Genomic DNA, 23,446 nt, shown 5'->3' with positions numbered 1-23,446 from the left:
TATAAAAATTATATAGCCTTCAAGTAACCCATTAAATTAATTTGAATCAAATATTTATGATACATGTTTGCTGTCCATGCTTTAAAGACGGATGCAGCTATTAACTGGTGAAATCACTAGTAAACAGAACTATACTGTTCTCAGGGAATGAACCACCCTTCTGACAACTCTTAAGTTCCTCCTGCAGATTTTAGAACATCTCTTTATTTCAAATTAGTTGAGATGTTCAAATTCAGTAACTATTTCACCTGAAATTCTGAAAGTGCATTAAAAAAAAAATCTATATAAAAATCTTTGAATAAAAGTAAGTATGACAGTGAAATCAAATCTCAATAGGTTTTTTTCGGTTCACTAGTGGACAATGCCAACTTTTTAAAGTATTTCCATTTTTAATGTTAACACAGATTATTTTAAAATTTTTTAACAAACTTTTCCTCATACATATTGAATGCTATTATTACATTTTTAGTCAACTAATTCACAAGGGTTAAAATACCAGTTTTCTGTGGTGTCTTCCAAGAACACAGAAAGGGGTGATGAACCACATATCTAACATTACATCATATAGTGAATTGACAGTAACAAAGAACAAAATTTATGAAAACACATTTAAGTATACATTATGTTCTCTAAATATTCTGTTAAATATAGTGATTAGTTATGCTGATCAATACATTATTAAAACAACAATCTCTACTTGGAGGTAAAACATTTTCTGAACTAAAAACCTGCTCTAGTGGGAAGACAAAAGCATTCACCACAGACCTCAACTGTAACTGAAGGTGATAACCTCTTGCCCTAGATGAGCAAGTGTAGGTAGATGAAGATGCAGTGGAAGTCACAGGTCTGAAGATACTGCAAAGACCTTCCACAGCAAGAAAGGAAATAAAAAAATGTTTTTCTTGAAAAAGTTGCTATTAAAACTGACCATCTGTTACCCAGGCTTATTTTTGATCATTTCTCAACAGAAGTGAAAAAGTCCAATCAAATGAGTAATGATTATGTCCCCCTGCTCCATAGTACCGACCTGAGAAACAAAGGCTGTTCACGAACTTCATGGAATTGCCTGTTTCCTGCTGTTGGTGCAAGAGTATTTTCACATTAATCAATGCATGAAGCCACTTGGTTTTTTAAGTTACCTGTTAACGGATGGCGTGAGTATATATACATATACTTACACAGACACACTTGCTACTTCATTCTGTCAGGTCTTGATAAGCCCTGAAATTCCTGCCATTTGAAGAAGCCTCCAAAACAAGCGAGCAAACCATGAAGCTTCAGCACCAGTCACTGAAAGTAAACATGCTGGGAGTTTCTACTCTCTCTGCTTTTCCCTCCTTCTTCTGCAAACCACAAATTCTCTTCGATTTCTCATACCATGTTCTTCTCCACCCCTATTGGTTGCTTTATGATGCATTTTTGTAGCATCCTGCAAATATTTTTCCTTGTTGAAACTACTTTTTCCACTTTCAATTACATTACTTAGAGTTTTCACCTTAGATTTCCTCTTTCCTACAGAAGTTCAAATATTTGATGATTATCAACTTTCTTCCTCCTCACCCCCCCCCAGCACAACTGCTCCATGAATCTATGGACAAGAGAGGGGCTTGATTGTTTTTCTATTCACCACTGCTAGAAACCAAGCATATTTCATATGTTTGAAGACAAGCCCTTAGGCAACTTGCATCAAAGAATCGACGTGGTTTCAGCAAGCTCAACTTTGCCATGGCTTTCAGAACTCACTCAGTATCGATTTGAAAGTCAGAAATATTCCTAAAACAAGGCAACTTCTTCTTTAGAACCAGGCAAAAAATATTTACACAGTCTTTAAACTTCATTTAGTTATATTATTTATTTGAAGTTACTTACTGAAGCATTTTTAATAAATGTGATCATAGAAGGAGTGAATGTAATTTAAGTCACTAATAAGACCTGAATAATTTTATTATTGTTTCTGTTTGTATCTAGAGAGAGAAAAAAAATTGTTCCTTCAGTTGACACTGCCTTTGAGTAAAACTCTGAATATTGACTAATGCCAACAGGTAACCGTGACTTAAGTACAAAGAACAAAGCCTATCACTCCCAACTGCTTCAAGGGAAGAAGCTGGCATCTTCTGTAAGAAGCAGCAAAACTTCTGGAATACTAGCTGAACAAGCTCCACTGTAAAACGCTATGTCTATGAGTATTTCAGAGTGCAAGAGACCGCTAGTAGCCACCTGGTACCAACACCTGAGCAAAACAGAACCAACTTCTAAGTTAGACCAGGTTGTTCACAGTAAATCTGGTAAAGTTTTTACTGTCTCTAAGGACGGATACTGCACAACCTCTCCAGGCAGCCGGTTCTAATGCTTAACCACATTCACAGTGAAAAGCTTTCCTAATTTCTCATCAAAATTTCCTTTAATGTGATTTTGCCCATTACCAATCTAATCACCTTACAGCTACTTGTAAATATTTGTAAACCTGTACTATAACCTCCGGCTACACCCAAACTAGGTTACTCCTATCTAAACAGACTGAGCTATTTCTTGACAATTAAGAATTTTATGTTCACAACAGGAAAGGAGACTGGCCTTGAGAATTTCCCTCTCCCAACTTAAATAATGTAATAAAGATGGAAGAATCCTGGATTTAAGTTTGTTTTGTTGCTTTCAACCTTGAAATCATTGCTACAATAGCAGAGCTTAAACTAAAACACAAGCTTTTCCCCACTCCTGAAATACACGTGTGCATGCATACACACAAACACACAGAATGAAGCTTAATGTCAGCACTTAAAAGCAGGTAGGTATAAGTTAGCACAACACTATTCTGAGCCCCCACAGACTAAAAAGATGAAAGTGGTCAAATAACTTGGCAATTATACAGAAATACTTGTCCAATTTTGGAGTAAAAGTGTTTACAATTCTGTAGGCTGTACTCGATACAGAAGTCTTCAGTGTGCTGGTGGTAGCCTCCTGGACTGAATCCCACAGGAAACATGAGGAAGAGTAACAGTTTTAAATATCTTTAACAAAGTGGAATTCTGCACAGATCTAGACAGAGGACTTCTGTTACCTAACAGCTTAGCTGTGAATGGGTTCGTGAGATGGTAACTGGAAGAGCTTAGAGATGATCTTCCTTGGGCTGAGGCACTATTCATTTAATCTGGGGCTTAGTGTAGTTAACAGCTCATCCTTCCTTGGTCAATTCCAGGTAAGTATCTTCAGTGACATTTATATCTACTGCTTAATAAAGGTTTGGGTTATAGTTAAAGGTACAGTCTTGCTCTCTAAGTGCTTCCCCACACCCAGGTTAGAAGCTGCAGCAGTTCCCAAATGCACCTTGACACACGGTTATAAGGGGATAAGTACCAGCACATGGAAAGAGGCAGGATCAAGTGGCTTGGAAAGGGCAGGTCCATTATATATATATGTGATGCAAGTCTGCTCTTAAAATCATTTGTCAAGGTATGTATCAGGCACAGTCCCGATAAAAACAGCTCCGCCAAATCCTTTAATCCTTTAATTGCAGGTACACACCAGAAAAAGAACAGAGAGATTGTCATTTGGTACTTACCAGGCTTCTTCCTCTGCCAATTTAATGGGTATACCGAGTTGTTATTCTTGAAAGTAAAAAGCTCAAAGAAGAGCTCAAAATACAATCAAGCATTAAGCAAAAATTGATGTAAGTATGGAAAAAGAATACAAAACCTTTTATATTCAAGTATTAAAATGGCAGTACCAAATTAGTCTTGTTTGTTTCCCCTGAAACATGGAAAGTTCTGTGTACTCAAACATGTTCCAAGATGCACAGCTAGGAGAACAATAAGTCTTACACAGGGACCAACTATGGATGTACATGCTTGATGGACAGGCAGAGCACTACTGTTCACGTCCCAAACATGAGAATACAATGGCACTAACAGCTTAGATACCATTTTGCTGTAGTGACACTTCTCTGAACTGCATGCAATTACAGAATCTGCAGAATTCTTCAACGTACAGTTGCCAATAAGTAGTAAAGAAATATTAATAAAAATGTATTTTTCCCCCCACAAGTTATAATCTTTACATTTAAGCTTTAGTTCCTGGAATACCCCATGAGTCAGTCACACCGGTTGATTCCCAATATGTTTTAATTCAACGCAATTTGACAGAGGAGTTAAAAGTCCTAATGATAACTGGACTTCCAGAAGCTTTTGATAACTGGTGGCTGGAAAGACAACAGACATACAAACGAGTACCTCCTGTAACTGAAACCCAGGCAGTTGTGAACATCCCATGCACTCGCCTTGGCCCATTGAGTAAGCATAACAAGTTTATGTAGGTTAGTTAGACCACACAATCTCCTGACTGCTGGGAACATCAGAAGTCATGGGGAACTGCACATTGCAATTAAAAAAAAAAACAACAGACAAAATAAAAAAAAACTTAAAACCAACCAAAACCCCCAATCATCCACCCAACCCCCCCCCAAAACACTATACACACAACTGCACTACAGAACAAAAAAAATAAACTTGTTTCAAATAGTACATATTTACCTTGAACACAGAGAATGATCAGCAGATAGGCTCCAAGCAATCGCTCATAAACTCTCAATTGAGTCATTGTTCACTTTTAATCCTTCCTGTGCAAGGCAACTGGTCCTTCTGCTTGACAAATGTTAAGCTTAGCCTGTTCGGTGAAGCCTAATACAAGATTTGGTGCTTGACTGGAAAGATGCTTTTGTAACTTTTCCAACTTCGTTTCCTGAAAGTTAAAACAAAATGTCAAGAAACTCCCTGCATTTCTAAAACGAACAAAACCAACCAACCTCAAGAGTTTCCATCACACTGATCATAACCATGTGGATGCAAAAAAATAATTTTAAAAGCATACGTTAAGATTAGTAATTGAAAACATCAGCCGTATTTATCATCCAACTGAATTGCAGGTTTAGTCTGAAATACAGGTTTTTAGTAACAACCAACATGAACGTTTTTACATTCCTATCAAAAATATTAGGTATATTAACCAACTAGGCCAGCCATATATATTAGACTCACATACATCTATGATAGGAAGTATTTGACAGATTAACATGTAAATCTGTTTGAAAACTCTTCTATTTACAGCAACTAAAATTTATATTTTTCTTAAAAATTAAACTCAGTGGTGACTTCCCATAATATTGCAGTGACAAAAACAACACCATCTTGAGCCACCAGTTGAAAAATGCTTGCAGAGAAGCTTTATTGCAATAAATTCCACCAGCCTGTCAAGCAAAAAAGATGCATTTGTATTGAAGTAGTTAGTTTAGTTGCCTAATGTACTCACAATGTTATTACTTTTGTTTTCTAGAATAGTACTACATCTTAAAAACAAAACAACCCCCCAAAACACAATCTCATTTAGCAGCTGAATGACAAAATTAATTTCTCACTTAGCATAAACTGTATTTCAGTCCATCTTCCTGTGTTCTACTATGTTATATTTATATATATATATATATATATATTTATATATATATAGTGTTTTCCAGATAAAATACAGTAAGCTTAGTTCACAACAACAATGAACATTTATTATTTATCTCTGTTAATTCCAAATCAGAATCCCGATATCCTTCTAGATTCCCAAGTTTTGTACCAATTAATCCCTCCTGAAAAATTACGCTCCTATATGCACATGCCATTTCCTCCCAAAATCAAATACAGTTCTACACATCCAGTGGATAACACAGAGCTAAGACAGCCACACTGAGTAGTAAAGTTACTTTTTCAGAGTTTTGTAGTTCTAGTCACATTCTGCTTAACGAACTTTCTACAGCGATTTGCAAGGGAAGCGTAATTGGGCCTCAGACGACTAAAAAGGAGCTCGAACACCTAAATAGTTAATTGCAACAAAAGCGACGTTGCACAAAGACGAACAGAGGACTTATTTTGCCTTTCCTCGGCCTCTTGTTTCGGTGGGCTTGACCCCTCTGACCCCTGTCAGCCTGGCGCTGCTCATGAATGCCAAAACTGGCGTTCGCTCGGGGATGGGCTGCAATTACTGTTGGTGGCCGCTTCCAGCATCAATAACTCAATCTGTCTGTCGGTGAGACCCAAGGACTTTTCATTTTAATTAGTCTTCAGAGGCATTTAACATGGAGGCAAATTAGCGGCCGAACCGGGAGGTGTCCGTCACTTTCAATTTCAGCGGGACCAGGGCAGGCCGCCCCGACCCCTGCCCTACTTTTCACACGTCTCTGACTTCTCCCTAATGAAGCGACAAAGCGCCTCCGCGCCAGAGGAAGCCGGGGAGAGCTGCGGGCTGGGCGCCTCATGGACGCGGGCGATGCTCCCCGAACGCCACAGCCGCCCTGGCTCTGCCATGATTACTGCTGGGATGGATTCGGCACGACCCGCTCTGCAGACCTGCTAACCACTACGAACTTCAAAATAAGCTTCCTGCAGAACCAAAATATTCACTCTTCTTAGTGCTTCCTAGTCACAAGTAGCAGGACCAATTCTGACACATGACGGGGAGGGTCCTTCTAGCTACAAAAACATCAGGCCATGAACACAAGTCTGTAAGTAGTATTGCTTTGTTCTGTGTTTCAACTGCAATGAACTTCAGTCTCAATAAAACACAAGACAGACAAAAACTGCCAACAGCTTGTATGTAGTAAACTGATAAAGACTTTATTTACAGTATTGTTTTTGCAGTCCATCCAGGGGAGGAAAAAAAACACAACCCAAACCAACCAAAAAACACTAACAGTCTGTTTAAAGTATGTTTTAAAAATATTCTCTGTCCTCATGCGAGTTTCAGTATCTCAAATTTCCACTCTTCCACATTTCAAGAGTGTTTTACTTTCAGAAAATAGGTTATCTTGCTCCTCGATTTAGTAAGGTGGGAAGCACACTGGCACAGGAACTTAACGTGTGATGTTCATTTACCCCTGTACTGCATCATACGTTATTAAAAAAATATCAGTAAGAAATGGGAAAAAAAAAAATCATTTTCATACAACTCACTTCCAAATTCATGGTGATTTTTCTTTAGTATGACCATCTAAGTTAGTTATGAAAAATTCTGTCCAAGCCTATTCAAGATTATAACAATCTCCACTTCGCACCTAAATTTTCATTAGTATTTCACTTTTTGCATATCTATGTATTAAAATGTAAATATGCATAAGAATGTATATAAAACGTAATAAAATGACACTGAAAACATGTTCTGCTATAATCCTCATTTTAAAATAGTCATAATTTGAGAATGCTTATCAGCATTTAAAATACCTCAAAAATGAAAAGTAAAACCCAGTAGGGCTGCAATTACCTCCTCTTTCCCTGAAATGCAGACATGAAGCCTTAATACTATTACTTGCATTATGTTTCTGTTGCTGCTACTGCCAGTGTCAAGTTCACCCTTAGCTAGGTAAGTCTGCAAGGCTTGGGAAAGACAAGTACTCATCAGCCTTGCTGTACCCACAGCTCTAATGGTAACGTCTCACTACTGCGCAGGTGAGCTTATGCCACTGACTGAAAACTAGTCATTTGCAATAAAATGTCCCAATATGAACTATGTGAACTGTGGTGTGACACATGACCTAGTCTACACTACACAAGCAAGACAGCTGTGTCAAAAACATGATGTGGATAGGGTGAGGCAGTTTTTTTTCAGACACCACAGTAAAATTCATCACTTTTTCTGCCACAGCTATCAGAAGATATTTCAGGCTTTTTGGCACTTTTTTACCCATCCTTTGAACTGTGCTTCTTGTTCAGCTCAGAAACTTAAATGAGAAAAAAACCCTAAGACAATCAGTTCTCAAAAAGCCTGTCTTGCTCTTTCGCAGAAATGGGAACAGTCTGAAAACATTTTGTTCTTGAAATCACCTGACATTCCAATCTGGCTATGGAGTTTAACAGCTTTAAAAAAGAGTTTAAAAACCCCAGACCAGTTGTTCTAGTGCTTCTAACAAATGCCACACCCCAAATCAATGTAGTTACGACCTTCATATGAGAAGGTATTTCACTAAAAACAACAGTAAACCAACAAAAAATTAACATTTGACAAAACCAAAGAGGCCACAGTGATAACTTTTCCAAGCCATTTCAGGATTCCCCTTGAAGAAGAAGACTGGCAGCCCTGCTAAGGCACATAATCTGAAGTGAACAACAGCTGGAATTTTTCCAAAACCTGCCTGGTATTAACAGGTGGAATCATAGAATTGGAATCATAGGTTGGAAAGGACCTTAAGACCATCAAGTTCCAGCCCCCCTGCCATGAGCAGGGACACCTCACACTAAACCATGTCACCCAAGGCTCTGTCCAACCTGGCCTTGAACACCTCCAGGGATGGAGCATTCATAACGTCCTTGGGCAACCCATTCCAGTGCCTCACCACCCTTACAGTAAAGAACTTTTTCCTGATAGCCAATCTAAACTTCCCCTGTTTAAGTTTTAACCTTACCCCTTGTCCTATCACTACAGTCCCTAATGTTAGCTGAGAAATCTGTATGAATTCCTTTTCCAAACTACATTTGGCTTTTCTTTGCACATGCAGAAAGTTTCAAAATTTGTACACTAAAATTGTCTTACGCATCCTGTAGAGTTATACTACTATGAATGCCATTTGCAACTGAAGTGATTTTTACAAAGCAACAAACAGAAATAGATTTTAATGTTCAGTAAGTTTCAACCCCTATGTTTGTTATCCTGTTTCAGGGTAGGAATTAAGTCTAGCTTATATTCTACAGTCCTTTTGCCCTACCTTCAAAAAATTTTTACTTCAGCTTTGCATACTTATATCAGATGAATAGATTAATGATACAACTAAATGACTACTTCAAATGTGTTCAAGAACCAATTAACACCTGAAATGCTACTCTGCCAACAGAGTGATGCTGAATTAATTCAAACCTGCAAGTCAATCGATTTCCAAGTCCTCACGCTTTTATTTACTGTAGCCACAAAGCATTCAACTACAATCTGTTAAAAAGTATTTTATTCCTTAATCACAACACTCAATTTGTCTACACTGTGATTTATTATCCTTCCTAAAAATAGTTTATTGAAGAAAGCGCTTTTGTTATTAAAGCCGTGTGTAGTTTTTTCTAAACTTGAACTCAAGTTTTCTAAACTTGAAGTCAGACAGTGAATTCACAGCACTATCACAGCAGTTTAACAGTACGCTCCGTATGACTCCAAATATATGAAGCTAAAGAGTGCAAGATTTGCCATATGATCCAAAACAACTCTAAAATCAGGGAATTCAGTGGTAACTGTTCTTTAGATGTGGCTATGTAATACTTTTGACAGCATGATCCCTAAACCAAATGAGCTGCACTGTCCCAAATTTCAATAAAGAATGATGGTGCTGAATGCAACAAAGACAGTATTGTAAAAGAGGAACACACACACAAAAAGAATATTCAATATCTGACTTCAAAAGAATTAGAACATTAAATCCATTTCAACAGAAAAGATGTTTTAAAACATTTGCACCAGTATATACAACACCAAGGAAATGTATTTGCCGAAGCAAATCTTAAGTATCTTAAAAGCTTCTGCTATGTGCAAGGAGGGCAAGATGCAACAAAGGTTATCTGCAAGCATACTACCTCAATCATGTGTAGTTTTGAAAATATCTCAGAAGTAGGAGAAAATACCAGAGATAAACTGGACTGTCTCTAAGGCAGTATGCAACAACAACTTTTCTATCAGAGCTTAAGAAAACCCTGGTATGTTACCACAAAGGAAATTATTAATTTGGATGAAGAAAAGAGGGATTGTAAGAACACTAAAGAATTTACTACAGAGCAGAAGACAACTAGTTTCAAGAACAGATTACCAGTGTAGTTCAAATGACATTGTTGAATCAGTTCAAGTATACTTACCCTTTTCATTAGTAAACTAAGCACAAAAGTAAAACTTTGATAAACCTTGCCGACAACCATGAATTTCCAGCTCAGCTGACTATTGTTTTTTATGCAGGAAGATTTGGATCACATTAAGAACTGAAGTAACAGAAATGGAATGAAACAGAACAGCATGAAATTGTGAAAGTTATGCATACTGGAAACTCTGAGAAATTTTTGCTTCACATAGACTAGGAGTTCATGCACAGGACATAGCCATGTCCAAGGACTCAAGTACACTAATCAATTACAGAACATCAGGCACATCTATGTGATGTTGCTGGAAGAAAGAGACAAACACAACTCTAGGATTTCCTAGGGAAACTTCCAAGCGGATATCATAAAGTATGAACAGTACAGAGACAAGATGACTGATAAATTCAACATATGCCTATAACAACTGATAATACTTTCTGGAGAAGGGAAACCCTATGAAAGGAGACAAAAAGAAAAAGACTAATACAGTGAAAGTTGGCAGGGAAATGACTACTCTTTGAAAATGTAAATAGGAATAAACATAACGAATAAGACAGATTGCTGCTCAAGCTAAATAAAATTACTGGTTCAACACCACTAGTTATGAATTAGACATTACAATTTATTTAGATCAGAAATGAGAAAACAATTCCTAACCACTGGTTAGCAAGTTCTAGGGCAGACTTTTAAACTAAAAAGTGTCCAAAAACTTACTCAGTCTTTAGTTTACAAAACCTACCATCTCATGTAGCTGCAAGGTGACAGGATGGGAGCAGACTATGATCCAGAAGAACCCTCAAAACTCTGTTTTGTTATTCATAACACAAGGAGAACTATAGGTTACCTGAGCTTGTTTGAAGTTAAACAGTCAAATTTAACCAGTTCCATAATAAGAAAATAAGTTTAAATAAAAGTTTCAGATTCTGTATTGTGTAATATTCTCAAATACTCATACAAGCCTACTTTCAAAATGTTAGTTTATGGCAAGCCATGCTTACACAAACTGTAGAAGAGTGCCATACTGTAACAGCCAAACTAGCTGTGCTAAAGTGATGTCAAATATGTGAAGTTAAAAACACAGGTCAATCCATCACCAAAATCTATGAAGAAATCATACAGTTGATGGAAAAGACTGCTGGCTATTGCAAACTTGTTGGCTGAATGGCCATCAACAAAACCTAGTTCAAATAAGGTCCCACTTGTTTAGGCACTAATCTGTGCAAACTCACAAACATAATACCATTAAACTGCAAATTTTATTAGAGTTAATTAAAACTACTAGTGACTGCATAAATTTTAAAGCCAAAAGATTGTGTGAATTATTTCAACGATCTTTCTCCCTCTGACAATTGCTACAAAATCTGAAATGTTAAATGAAGCACACACGTGTGTGCACTATATACTTCCCAAAAGACTGAAACAAAAAAAAAAAAAAAAAATCAGAGTTCTATTTGTGGGACATTTATAACCATGTGTTTCTAACACATGTACTGCAAGAGCAGCTTTGTTCATTCAGAAAACATGGGCTCCTAACTGCTTTCTGCAGCAAGAGTCTTAAAAAAGGAGTTCCTATTTTTGAGCAGCTGGAAAAGCCATCAAAATGCATCTTAGATACTCTAAGAGAAATCTTATGAAAGGCAAATTTCACACTGCCTGTAAATATCAAATGTGTGTACCTTAGGTCAGAATTTAGGAGCCAAACTACTAAATTATGATATATTTGTCTGTTTCATAAACAAAGTTGCTAACCATGAAGAAATTAAAGCCTAGCTGCTTTTTACCATGCCCAGCACAATTAGGTAATTGGGGATGCCACTCACTGGATTCCTGAATGCCCATCTTACTGTTACTCTGGAATTCCAATTAAGTAACTGGTACAAAGTTTCTGCCATTATATTAACAGTAATGAAATTAAGCAAAGCTGTTTTCCCAGTGCCATCAGGTATTCAGACATATCCTACTGTATTACAAACATGACACATTCTCTTATTTGAGCATACTGAAATAAGATTTCGTTACACAATTTTTATTCACCTTGAATAAAAATTTCCCCCTTTCACCTCCATCACATTAGTGATTATCTGGCTGAGAGCTTCTGCCCTTAAGACAACTGGCAGACACCCATGCTCCTTCTACCATAAATGACATCAACTTCTGCTATTCTACCCAGAAGCTATCATCCTTAGATGTTTTTATTATCTCTTCATCATTTTTCCTAGTTCCTTACTGTCATACCACTCAACATGAACAAGTAGAAAAGTCTCCACATGGAATACATTCCATCTCTACATCTAACAAATCCAAACTGGGAATGCGACTTAAACCTTTTAAATTTTGTTCTCAAAAAAAATCAAAGAATGCCTTTTGCCCACTGGACATAAGCAGCAAGGGAAAAAGTTATTTTAATTGTTACAAATATCACACATCACTATTGAAAATATTATGGTCATACTATACCACTTACAAGACCTACCACGTATTTTGGCTTTGAATTACAATTATTTTATATAAACAACACGCCTAGGCCGAGGAAAGGAAAAAGTTGGGCCTCAAACCTGAATATGCATTTGCTCACTTCTTAAAATGTGAACAATGGACCCCAAAATCAGGGTCAGAGCCTTTAAAAGTACAAATGCTTCCACAAGAAGGTTTTCTAAAGTTCAACATCCCTTTCAGCACTATAAAGACAACTAATGAATACTTTCAAAACCTTGTAGTATTTTTTTTTCCATAATTTAAGGATAACTGTTCATTAATGTGTATTAAAAACACCCCCAGAACAACAAACTGTCAGGGTAAGTTTTTATTATACTTAGATCCCATGTTTCTGTTACACCTATAACCTTTGCCCAATCTAGAAAAAGAAATTCACAACTACTTTTTGCCTCCAAAGTGAAGGTGATTACGCAAATTCTGGGGCTCATGTAGAGGTCTCCAGGAACTGGGGTTTTGTTTGGTGATTAAAAAGAGTAATTTTCATTTCCCGGTGCCTATAAAACAGCCTGTCCTTATTGGTTACTGAATTTAATCAGTAACAAAGCATGCTATAGAGACCCATGCTTTTTCCCCGATGTCACTGACATCGGTTTCCCTGACAAGAGAAGCAGCAAGGAAGAGAAACCCCAAAGCCCCCCAGTGCCATCCTTAGGCCAGCCTGCAGCTCCAGCTCCAGCACACTTTCCAATAGCAACGTTTTGCCCACTTGGGGATAGTGTAAGCTAATTTCTGAGCAGGGGCACGTTGCTAAGATCTGCATCCCTCACACAGAAAACTGTTTAGAAAAAGTGGGTACGATTTAAAAAAAAACACACATCACTTGAATTTCAACTTTAGTACAAAGAAAATAGCAACAAAGCTGAGAGAATTCAATAGGGTTTGGGGGGCTTGCTCGTTTTTAACATGAAGAATAAATAGGCTGCAAGTACGTATCTCCCTCTTCCCCTGACTTCCACCCTTAATTCTTGTTTTCTAGGCAGTAAGGTTTTCCCAAGCCTTACGGCTAGCTGCCAGCTCCATGAAGTAAGCTGAGCAGAGCTCTCCCTCCCTCTGCTTGGCCCCTCCCCTGCGCAGCCCTAGGCGCCCGGCCTGACATGCTTTTCAAGGCGTGCTAGACTGCAGAGCAGACTTTCTGGCTCCACTTCCTTTGTTTGCACGGCTGCTTTGCTCCTTATCCAGAGCGTGGATTAGCATAAGAATACTGTTTTCCCCCTCTGCAAACCAGCTCCCCTCTAGAAGACCTCTACCTCTTAAGAATAAACATAGGATTGGGGTTTTTTGTTAAATTTTTGGTGAGCTTTTTTTCTTAGATTTTCTCTTTAAGTCCTCATTCAAGACTTGTAGAAACCAATAAAATAAATAAAATCTAAACAAGCCAGTCTGACAAGGCTCGAAAATACCCGATTGCTTAGATTAGTAGTTACCAAGGTCAAAAGAGTCAACTTGATAATGCTGTTAATGGAGCCCTCGCTCCTTACACTCCAGTTGTGGCTATGATTTTAGTTATTAAAAACCGAAAACTAAACCACTTTCCAACCAAAGCAGATAATACGTTCTATGAAAGAGTAACAAAAAAAGAGACCATAACACCTCCTTCCACCTTCCCTTTTTTTATTTACCCCTGGAAGACAAGTTTCAAATTATTGAGGACAGAAAGCATTACTTATCAGCGCAACCCTCAACCAAAAATACAAACCAATCCCCTCCAAACTGCTAGCAGCGATGCCTTAAACACAGGAATCGCTGCTGCCTACTTATACAACTGCAAATCCTTTCTCTCTGGTATCTGACCAAGACACTATGGTGTCCCTTGTGAAGCAAGTTACATGCGATCTAGTCTTAACAAAGGTCAACAGAAGAGCATTTCACATAAAGCAAACCACTTGCCCGCAAAAGACTTAATACTATCAACATGGACGTATTTTTCTGTTCCACTACCTGTAAGATAACTGCTGTCCAAATTAATTCAGACATTATTTTGCCAGTAAGATAAAAACACACTTTCAAATGTTACCTCCTAAGCAAGCCATGTGATTTTTATATCACCAAATTCAGGACTCCTCATTGCAGTGGGCAAGACAAAAGTCCTTCGATAGCAGTATTTGCGCAATACATACGAACAGCAGAGAAGAGTGTCAAGTTCAACATAATCATGATTTGCTAGTGCAAAATGCTGCTTGCAAAGTAAGCCTTAACCCTAATTTTCCTCACCTGCCTGCCATGCCCACAGAATCACCATACTCTGCTGATACAAGAAACTGTCTAGCAGTTGCCACAAATCACTGTAAATAACACACAGATATTTTCAAAGGAGCAGTCTCCTCCATCAGTCCTAAAAGAGGCCTTTTAATAGCTGAATAGGCCAAATAAAATAAGTAGTAGGTGCTGCTTCTTTATGCTCCCATAAAACATCGATGTGGCAGGGTAATTCCTTAAAGTGTTTTTAGTACAGAAACAAAATTTTAGATCCATACCTTGCAAATTAATTTTAACTATTAATTTGCTTTTCATGTTATACTGCCCTTCTGACATTAAATTGCTGAAATGCACCCTTTCCACCTCTCTTACAACTCTTTTGAATTACACATACAATCAGCTAACATCTGTCATCTGCATGCCTTGACACTCAGACTAGAAACTCTCATTAGGGTATTTTTACAAAGTTACAAACTCCAGCCACAAAGCACTAGGAGGTTACCACCTCCACAGCAAGGACAGGAGAAGAGAGCAAGTACTGTCGGTGGCAGGTCTAGCATAGCCTAAACCAGAATCAGTGGCAGTTTAAATTAATATGCCGTGCTCTGAACAGCTGTGGCTCATGAGCTACCATCTGCTTGATACTGCCACAGAGGCAATGACCTCCAGCAAAAGAGCAAGGTGGACAACTGGGGGTAGTAACCTCACAAGCTGTATCACTAGTGACCTCCAAAGCTTGCAAGAGCCACAACACATGTAAGTAGGTTAACAGAGTTTCCATAATTCCAAGCAGAAAAGAAAAAAAGCAAAAAAAAAAAAACCCAAATCCATCTGAAAGCAAGTATCTTGCAATTACAACATTCAGTATCTCACATGGAACCTGCAAAGTATTTGGTTATTCTCAGTATCACAGAATTATAAACGCATATGTATAAAGCACAACATGCTCACACACAGTTATTTCACAAATACTTATTATTTAATCAGATGGCTATAATAAGAAAATGCTTCCACAGTACAAATAATCTAAAATTAATTCTATGCTGCATTCAGTTTCTACCTTCATCCGCAATACTTAATTTTTAATTGTGAGAAATGTCAGAAGACATTACTGTTGTGGAAGAAATCTCTAGGACTCTAGATGTATGTGTCTGAGCTTACCTTACCCTGTTAGCATTCTGCAAATTTTGCTGAGATGACAATACACTTTAACGCAAACCAAAGTTAAATTTCAATTACACTGTAGATCTACTTGGTTAAATGACTACAGAAACAACATGGCATGCACACGCACACAAAATACTTCTTTTAAGTTTAAACAACATACTTTCATCAAATACAGCTTCAAAGACGTTTCTAAATCCAAACAGCGTAATCTTTCAATAAGTAGAGTTCAAAGGTAATGTTTATACTTCAACAGTTATAGTCCCTTATTTCCCTGCATTAAGTGCTAAAGTAATACTGCTGGGTTTTTTTCCACACAAAATTCAAAACCATACACACAGGAAGCATGACTAGAAAGCTCAATGAGATAAAATATTCAGAGTTTTATTAGTAGTAACTTTCCCATCTTTCCCAAAGCACTTCACATGCTTTCCTACTTTTTCTCTTTGACCCTTGTGGTGTGTGACAAACTGCCCATACTCCACTACAAAGGAATAATTTGGGCACAATTTAAGTGCAGACATTTCCCCCATCATTGTTAAACGTATCTCCTCTGGTGTCTCAACAATTCCTTAAGCTATAAATAAATAAAATCTTTAAAAGTAAATCCATCTGCCTCCCAAGTCACCTCTTCATTAACTCTGGCTTACTAATTCACTAGTTGTAAAGTTCTCAGACTCATTAACATATTTAAAAGTAACATACACAATACCTAGTAATTAGGAGGCTTACTTTCTTTAAAGTATGCAATACAATTCATACTAGATTCTGAATTCCTATTGAACACAACTGACCAACAACAGCAGGAGAAGCTACTCTCCCTTGTTCAAGACTTCCAAAAGATCTTTCCAGATGCTTTTTCTGTGCTTCCCCATCACAGGAGTGGTGACAGTATGCTTTCTTTTCATGATACTGTATGTCCACAAAAGGATTCAGCTACTGCTTAGACTCTGGCTGAGTAACAGGCAGGGGAGGGAAAAAGTTAACACCTACCAACGTACGGACACAGTAAGAGCAACAGAACTGTTGATGCTGATTTTGTAAGACTGATAAAGAACCCCCCATAACTCCCATTTAAAGTCTCATTAATTCAAAGATTGAGGATTCTGCCAACCAACCAGTTCACTGAGGGGGAAAATACTGAGTAGATTGCAAGTGCACGTTTGAAAATCCTATGACAATTTAAAATGCACAGAACTTCAAGACACCTGTATAAACATCTCTTTTCTCATACACTGTCATCTCAAATATTTTAGGGAGTTTCCTCTCTACAGGCAGACTCCTAATCATTTTCATTCCATTGAAAGCCAAGAGCATGCTGTTTTACAGAAACATTTTTCTCATGCTTCACCTGACAATTGAAACAAATCATTGTTTTGCAAATACCAGCAACTTGAAGAAACATGTCTGAATGAGAACAGGCATTTTAAATCTCAGAACAACAACAACAAACTGTTTGAAGTGTGGTCAAGTGTACCATTTTGGGCATCCTTCTGCACATTTTTACTATAGAAATTCTCCTAACAGGTAGGACAGATGACCCCTCTAGCATTACTCTAATGGATTCAGATTATGTGTAGATAACTGTATTCAACTGCAAACACTTAAAACCTGAGTGCAAGATGACCTATCTTTATCAAAACAATCAATACCGAGTGCACAGAAACTTCCTCATTAACATAAGCAAGGCACAGCTTCTAGGAAATTAACATTAACAAAATTAACAACACGAGGCTGCTGTTTTCAAAAATTTATATACAACATGTACAAATGCAGGAATATGCATATTTTTTCCATGCAACTTATGCATTTGATCATCCACATAATTATTCTTTTAAATACATATTAAACACTGGACCAGACAATTCTTACCTCTCACTGAGGTAAGAATTCAGAGGATTGTGTAAACCAAGTACTTAGTCCTAAATATGTTGTCTTTCCGATTTGTGGATTCACAGAGTTGCAGGAGATGGGGACCATCCATTTCATTACCTTTACACATGCACTGAAAGTGCTGATAACTGGGTCCATGAGAATGGTTGGGTAGTGGGCTTTTGTGTACTAAGATAACACAGTCTTGTCACAGCTTTCCAGACACAGGTATGCCACTGTGTTTCTAAAATGTCACAATAATGTCTACTTTTCCATGGATAATCTGTTTTAGTGTTTTAATATTTCTATAGCTATCTACCTTACTACTTCAACTAAATAACTGTCTACTGTGTCAACACCAAAATCCTTGTTACAGTGGAGAGTGCAACAAGGTACCCCTTTCCTCCCTTAAAGCAAGTATTTGACCACAGCTCATCCCACCTAGAGTTACATTTTCCTTATCCTAAATTCATACTGAAATACTATTAAAGTACCTTTTGCCTTCATCACCCTTGCTTCATCAGTCATTCTAGAAATGTGGCTACTTCCTTTATTTTTTCCCAAGCTATAGTATCAGCAGGGCAAGTGAAGTGATTCTGCCCCTCTACTCTGCCCTGGTGAGACCCTACCTGCAGTTCTGCATCCAACTCTGGAGTCCTCAGTACAGGAAAGATATGGACCAGTTGGATCAGGTCCAGAGGAGAGCCACAGAAATGATGAGAGGGATGGAACACCTCTCCTGTGAGGAAAGTCTGAGAGAGTCTGGGTTGTTCAGCCTGGAGAAGATTCCGGGGAGACCTTATTGCAACCTTTCGGTTCTTAAAAGGGGCCTATAAGAAAAACGGGGACAGACTTTTTAGCAGGGCCTGTTGTGATAGGATGAGGGGTCTTAAACTGAAAGAGGGGAGATTCAGGCTGGATGCAAGGAAGAAATTTACAATGAGGGTGGTAAAATACTGGAACAGGTTGCCCAGAGAGGTGGAAGATGTGCCATTGCTGGAGACATTCAAGGCCAGGCTGGATGTGGTTCTGAGCAACCTGATCTAGTTCAGGATGTCCCTGCTCATTGTGGAGGGTTGGACTAGATGAGCTTTGAAGGTCTCTTCCAACCCAAACTGTTCCATGATTCTGTTCTATAGTTCTATGATCTTGCCTTTTTTTTCTGTTAGCTTGCTCTTCAGACTGTTAGCAAATACAACTATACTATTACTATCTTTTGGCATACAGCCACCTCATCTGTTTGGTTGTTGGGTTTGGGGTGTTTTTTTTCTTCCTCTTTTCAAACCATTCCATTGTAACAACAGAATATTGTTATTCTGTTTTCTCACTAATTTTGTAAGCAACTTAGGCTTATTTCTAAGTATAACTAGCAAACTTACTAGCATCGTAACACTAAATGGTGTCTATACTTTAAGACTCTGTGCACCTGCACACAGTAGCAAGTGTTTTATGTCTTTTCTTCCCTTGACATGTAAAACACACCATCCTAATATTTCAATTACAGTATCGGAAATAACTACTGCCATTATTATACCAAATCAGTTCATGACAAAGCACAAGGGGAAAAAAATCCCTGTGGTTTGGTTGGGGGGGAGATTTTTTTTTTTTAATTAACCTGTACCATCAAGAAATTATTTTCCATTCTATTGCACAACAGATATCCCTGTTTTCAAAAACTGGAAAAATATGTAAATTACATACCAGATGATTAAGTAATTCATGAATATTCACAAACATTGCTACCTATTTACCATTATTTTTCACCAGAAGTATTTTAACAAAGAAAAGTTTCAGAGCAGAATATTTAAGTTTTAAAAGATTCAAATTATTACTCAAGATTCTGAAATTCCTGTATTGTGTTGTAAATGCAGAACATAAATGCTTTAAAGAGATGATAAAAAGTATGCCTTCTTTACCTAGACTTGGCTATGGTACACATTTCATTATTATTTTTTTAATGATATTTCATACCTGGATTAGAAATCAGAAAACTGGCAAGTTTCCATCACATGGTTTTTTTAATGAAGATACAGGGTGTTACACAAGGACCCTTATCTAAATCAACCTTAGATTTTTGTTAACAAGTAGCTGTTTATGATTTTAACTGTATCCCTGGATTTATTGCCATGCAATTCCGTATCAACTACAGAACTTCAGGAACATTTCATCTAACATTTCATTACCTGGGAACCTATGGAGAAAACATTCTCGACTATTAAACCTAGTTCAGAGGAACCTAGTCCGTCACTGACTTCTTAAGGCAGCTTTAAAACAGTACAATCAGAAGCAAATGTTCATCTCATCAGATACACAAATAATATGCAAAATACAGCCGCCTCTTACTACATAGGAAATGTCTGAATTTCTTTGTGATTAAATGTGACGCATTTAATAGGATCTTCTGAGCTGAACAGAGCCAAACTAAAAACAGTTGAATGATGGCATACTTGGACAGCTTAACTCGACCTTCCTGAACCTTACAGTCTTGGTCCAATAGGGAAGGCTCTTGTTTTATGCTGAGTCAAAATCGTCACACACCTGGAACAACCCAGGATAAATGAGGCCAAATGGAAGTAAGGAAAGCAGTGTGAGGAGGATATTGGTCAAAAGACCAGCAAAACGTGATAGCACGCTGAAGAATAGAGCAGCTCTGAAGTAGCATCACTGGAACTTCCTGTTTTGATCAACTGATTCAAAAGATGACACTGACTTCCGGTTACTCCACTCCTGGAAAATGATTTGAGCACACTGACCTGCATTTCCCATTTGTGGTTTAAGCCTGAAGTGGCTCAGCCTGTTTGTTATGGAATTAACTCCTAGCAAAGCAAATTCAGTGGCAGCTAACCCAACCTTACAGAATAATTGCTTCCTAACTGAATGGACTTCTTACGCAGTCTTGATGTTAATAAGAAAACCATTGCAGGAACACCATCTTGTCACTGGCAGATTTCATTCTGAAACGCTTTGGCATGTGTTCTTAGCTACTGGACGACCAAGCTCATGAGAAAAGATAGTTCTACCACCACCAGTATGGGAGAAGACAGAAAGATGACAACTCTACAGAAACTAGAAGCTGAGAAGTACGAATTTATTCCTAAACTGTCAATCAGGTCTTTAATCTCCTAGCTGATGCCTTGCAGCAGGCAAGTCAAACTAAGGGAGTATTTTATATTGGGGGGGGGGAAGGGAGATCATCCAAACGCAGTTTTTAATACCCCAAAGAAAACACCTACATCACACTAGAAATGCTAAAGACTTGCACAAGTTCATAGTTACAATTAAAAGACATTTACCCTACTAAGTAAGATGTAATAAAATTTTACGTTGCCTCAAAAAACAGAGTAGTACTAGCAAAAGCACAATGAAGGGCCATATAACAGAGAGATTCCATATTACAGAAATATTAAAATAAACCATCTTGAGAACTGTCAGAGATTTGTATGATCCTCTTCACTGAACTTTAACATGGAGATAACAAGAGATATATAATCACAATTTCTCTCTGCCCATCAACTAGGAACTAATAAAGAAGTTATAAGACAGCAGATCTAGATGCAAACAAAATGTCCCTTTTGTATATAACAAACATTTAAAACTAAAGCACTCACTTTCATAGTTTTGTGGGTGTCAAGTCATAAATGGGCTCAAAAAAATACACTTGAAAGGAGGTCAGACTATGAAATACAATACCATAGATCATTCACTTGGGAAGTACATAAAATGTCTGATCAACACCTGGGATGATGTACTCTGTCCACATCTGGTATTTATAGTTTTTCCCTCTTTTGGCTTTCATAACCTTATTTTTTTAATTTTGTCTTTGTTGCCTGACTACTGAAATTCAAGTACAAAGGTTTGAAAGCAGGAGGTAAAACATACACAGGAATAGAAATTATTAGCAAAAGGACTTATTTTTATTTGGATCTGATATGCTCCCTTCTTACTGCTTGCGTGCTTGTTGACTTACAAACCTGTAATACCTAGTAAAAACAGGACACACTGTATCAAGGTACAGAGGCTTTGTGGTGGAATGGTGTTGCCATTTTTTTTTGCCAGATAGGCTATTTACATACAGGGAAAGCATAATATAACCTCCTTCCCTCAACTGTTGTCAATACTATTACTTTTTAAAAGAAAGTAGACAAGGGGCGGGGGGGGGAAGCATCTTGGGAAGCTGGTTTGGGGGTGGTGACGTTGGGTCTGTTTTGCTTTTTCCCTTTAAAATCATACTGCACCCAGTGTTTTCAAACCAACTGGATCAATATGCTTATACAACCTGATGCTTGACACCAGAAAGCTTTTGCCCAGCCATATGAGCAAAACAATAAGTATCACCAAAAATCCCTCTGCTCTCTTTCCTTCTGCATAACAGCAGGGCAACCATGCATTTTTTACCTCACTTCAATTCAGGATAGCTCTGAAAGACACTCAAGAGGGAAATACAGATGGTATCTCAAACGACACTAATTAGCATTTACTGGTACTTTTTATTCAGAGAACTTACCTATACATGGCGTCTCCAAGCACTGCCCTTCCCTCAAATCTCTTCTATGAAAGGAGTGAGATTTTTCATTAACAAAGATTACAGCACTACTTCGCTAAGTACTGCACCAGCTCTAAATGTGAGTGGGATCATTAAGAAAAGAGGTCAGAGTGATGAAAGAACTGGTTTATGATGACCCATTCTTTACCCTCTACCAACCCCATACCTTAGAAAACCCTGAGATTTACCAAACACAGATTATCCTTTCAAGTTAGCACATCAATCACTCTTCTAAATGGCTGGTGTGGTTCTAGTGTCCATGGCAGACCATCTAGGTTAAGCTGTTTAATGCTACAAATAAATCTTAAAGTACATAGCCTGCTATTAACATGCACATGTTCTCCAAACAATCTCAATTTTGGAATTTGCTTGTATTATAAGCCTGAGAATATAAACTGTTCTTTCGGATAGACAAAAGAATGACCTTTCAAGACAGTGCCTCATCTGCAGAGTCCTCTATTGATAAACAACCCAGAAACTGTTATTTATTGTTCAACTGTCTCTCTCACTGGAGGAGAAATGATCTGCTCTCCTTTTCAAGGAGAAAAAGGAGGAAAATTAGTTCTTGGTTTTGTGCCAGTGTGAACTCCCTAATTTTCAGAATCGAGCCCATGTCCTTTACTTTTAAGTAGCACATAAGTATGTTAAACCTATACTACCTGTTGCTCTGTTTGCAGACTGTACCATATAAAATTTGTCTCGTGGTAACTTTTTGCCAACATATCTTTCTGTAACAGATGTCTCAGTAATTGCCGTTTTATCTTTTTTTGTAAGTGAAACATGGACAGAGAGTAGATCATACAGCTCTTTCAGTACAGTATTAAAGACTGTCATTAGCATACAGAAGTTTTTACAAGATAGGGTGGCTGCTTATCATGCTTTTTATGCCTGAAATACTTGAAATAAAATTTTGCATGCGTTAACCTTACCTCAGAATTGGGAAACTGAATGAAACTGTAGTGTACTTCAAGCTTCCTCCAGACTGTTTTCATCTGTACTTCCACTTCATTAGTTCAAAGGTAATATTATGGAGATGCATATTTCTACTAATCTGTAAAACAGGAACAAAAACTGACTTATGAGATAACTGAAGAAATTGTATTGACAGTTTATAGCACATAATGTGAACTGTACATTGCAGATACTGGTATCTGGCATTACAGAAGCCATCTGTTATTATGAGCTGCTCCTAGCTAGGAAAGACTTTGGACTTCTGCATTTGTAACAGTTGAACAGCTGTGATATATTTGTAAAATACTGACACTAAAAAGCATTTAAATTTAATTTAATTATATCATTAATTTATTCACTCAAATACTTG

The 23,446-nt window shown here is 37.6% G+C and overlaps 1 protein-coding gene across 2 annotated transcripts in view; it reads right to left on the bottom strand.

Moving 5' to 3' along the window:
- Positions 1-23,446, bottom strand: part of BMPR1A (bone morphogenetic protein receptor type 1A) — an 81,175-nt gene that overhangs the window by 16,769 nt on the left and 40,960 nt on the right. The window contains exons 2-3 of one of the 2 annotated variants that reach the window (XM_062618818.1): positions 23,055-23,176; positions 4,527-4,734 (exon numbers count right to left, since the gene is read on the bottom strand). In XM_062618818.1, coding sequence (XP_062474802.1) covers positions 4,527-4,593 — 67 coding nt within the window. In that variant the 5' untranslated portion in view covers positions 4,594-4,734; positions 23,055-23,176. The remainder of the gene's footprint in view (positions 1-4,526; positions 4,735-23,054; positions 23,177-23,446) is intronic. The other variant, XM_062618819.1, reaches the window with a different exon arrangement.

This window comes from Pezoporus occidentalis, unplaced genomic scaffold (assembly GCF_034315485.1).
Source record: "Pezoporus occidentalis ecotype Australia unplaced genomic scaffold, CSIRO_AGI_Poc_V1 ctg204, whole genome shotgun sequence".
Classification (NCBI taxonomy): domain Eukaryota; kingdom Metazoa; phylum Chordata; class Aves; order Psittaciformes; family Psittacidae; genus Pezoporus; species Pezoporus occidentalis.
The sequence above is the reverse complement of the archived record's forward strand: the minus strand, read 5'-3'. Positions and strand labels throughout refer to the sequence as shown.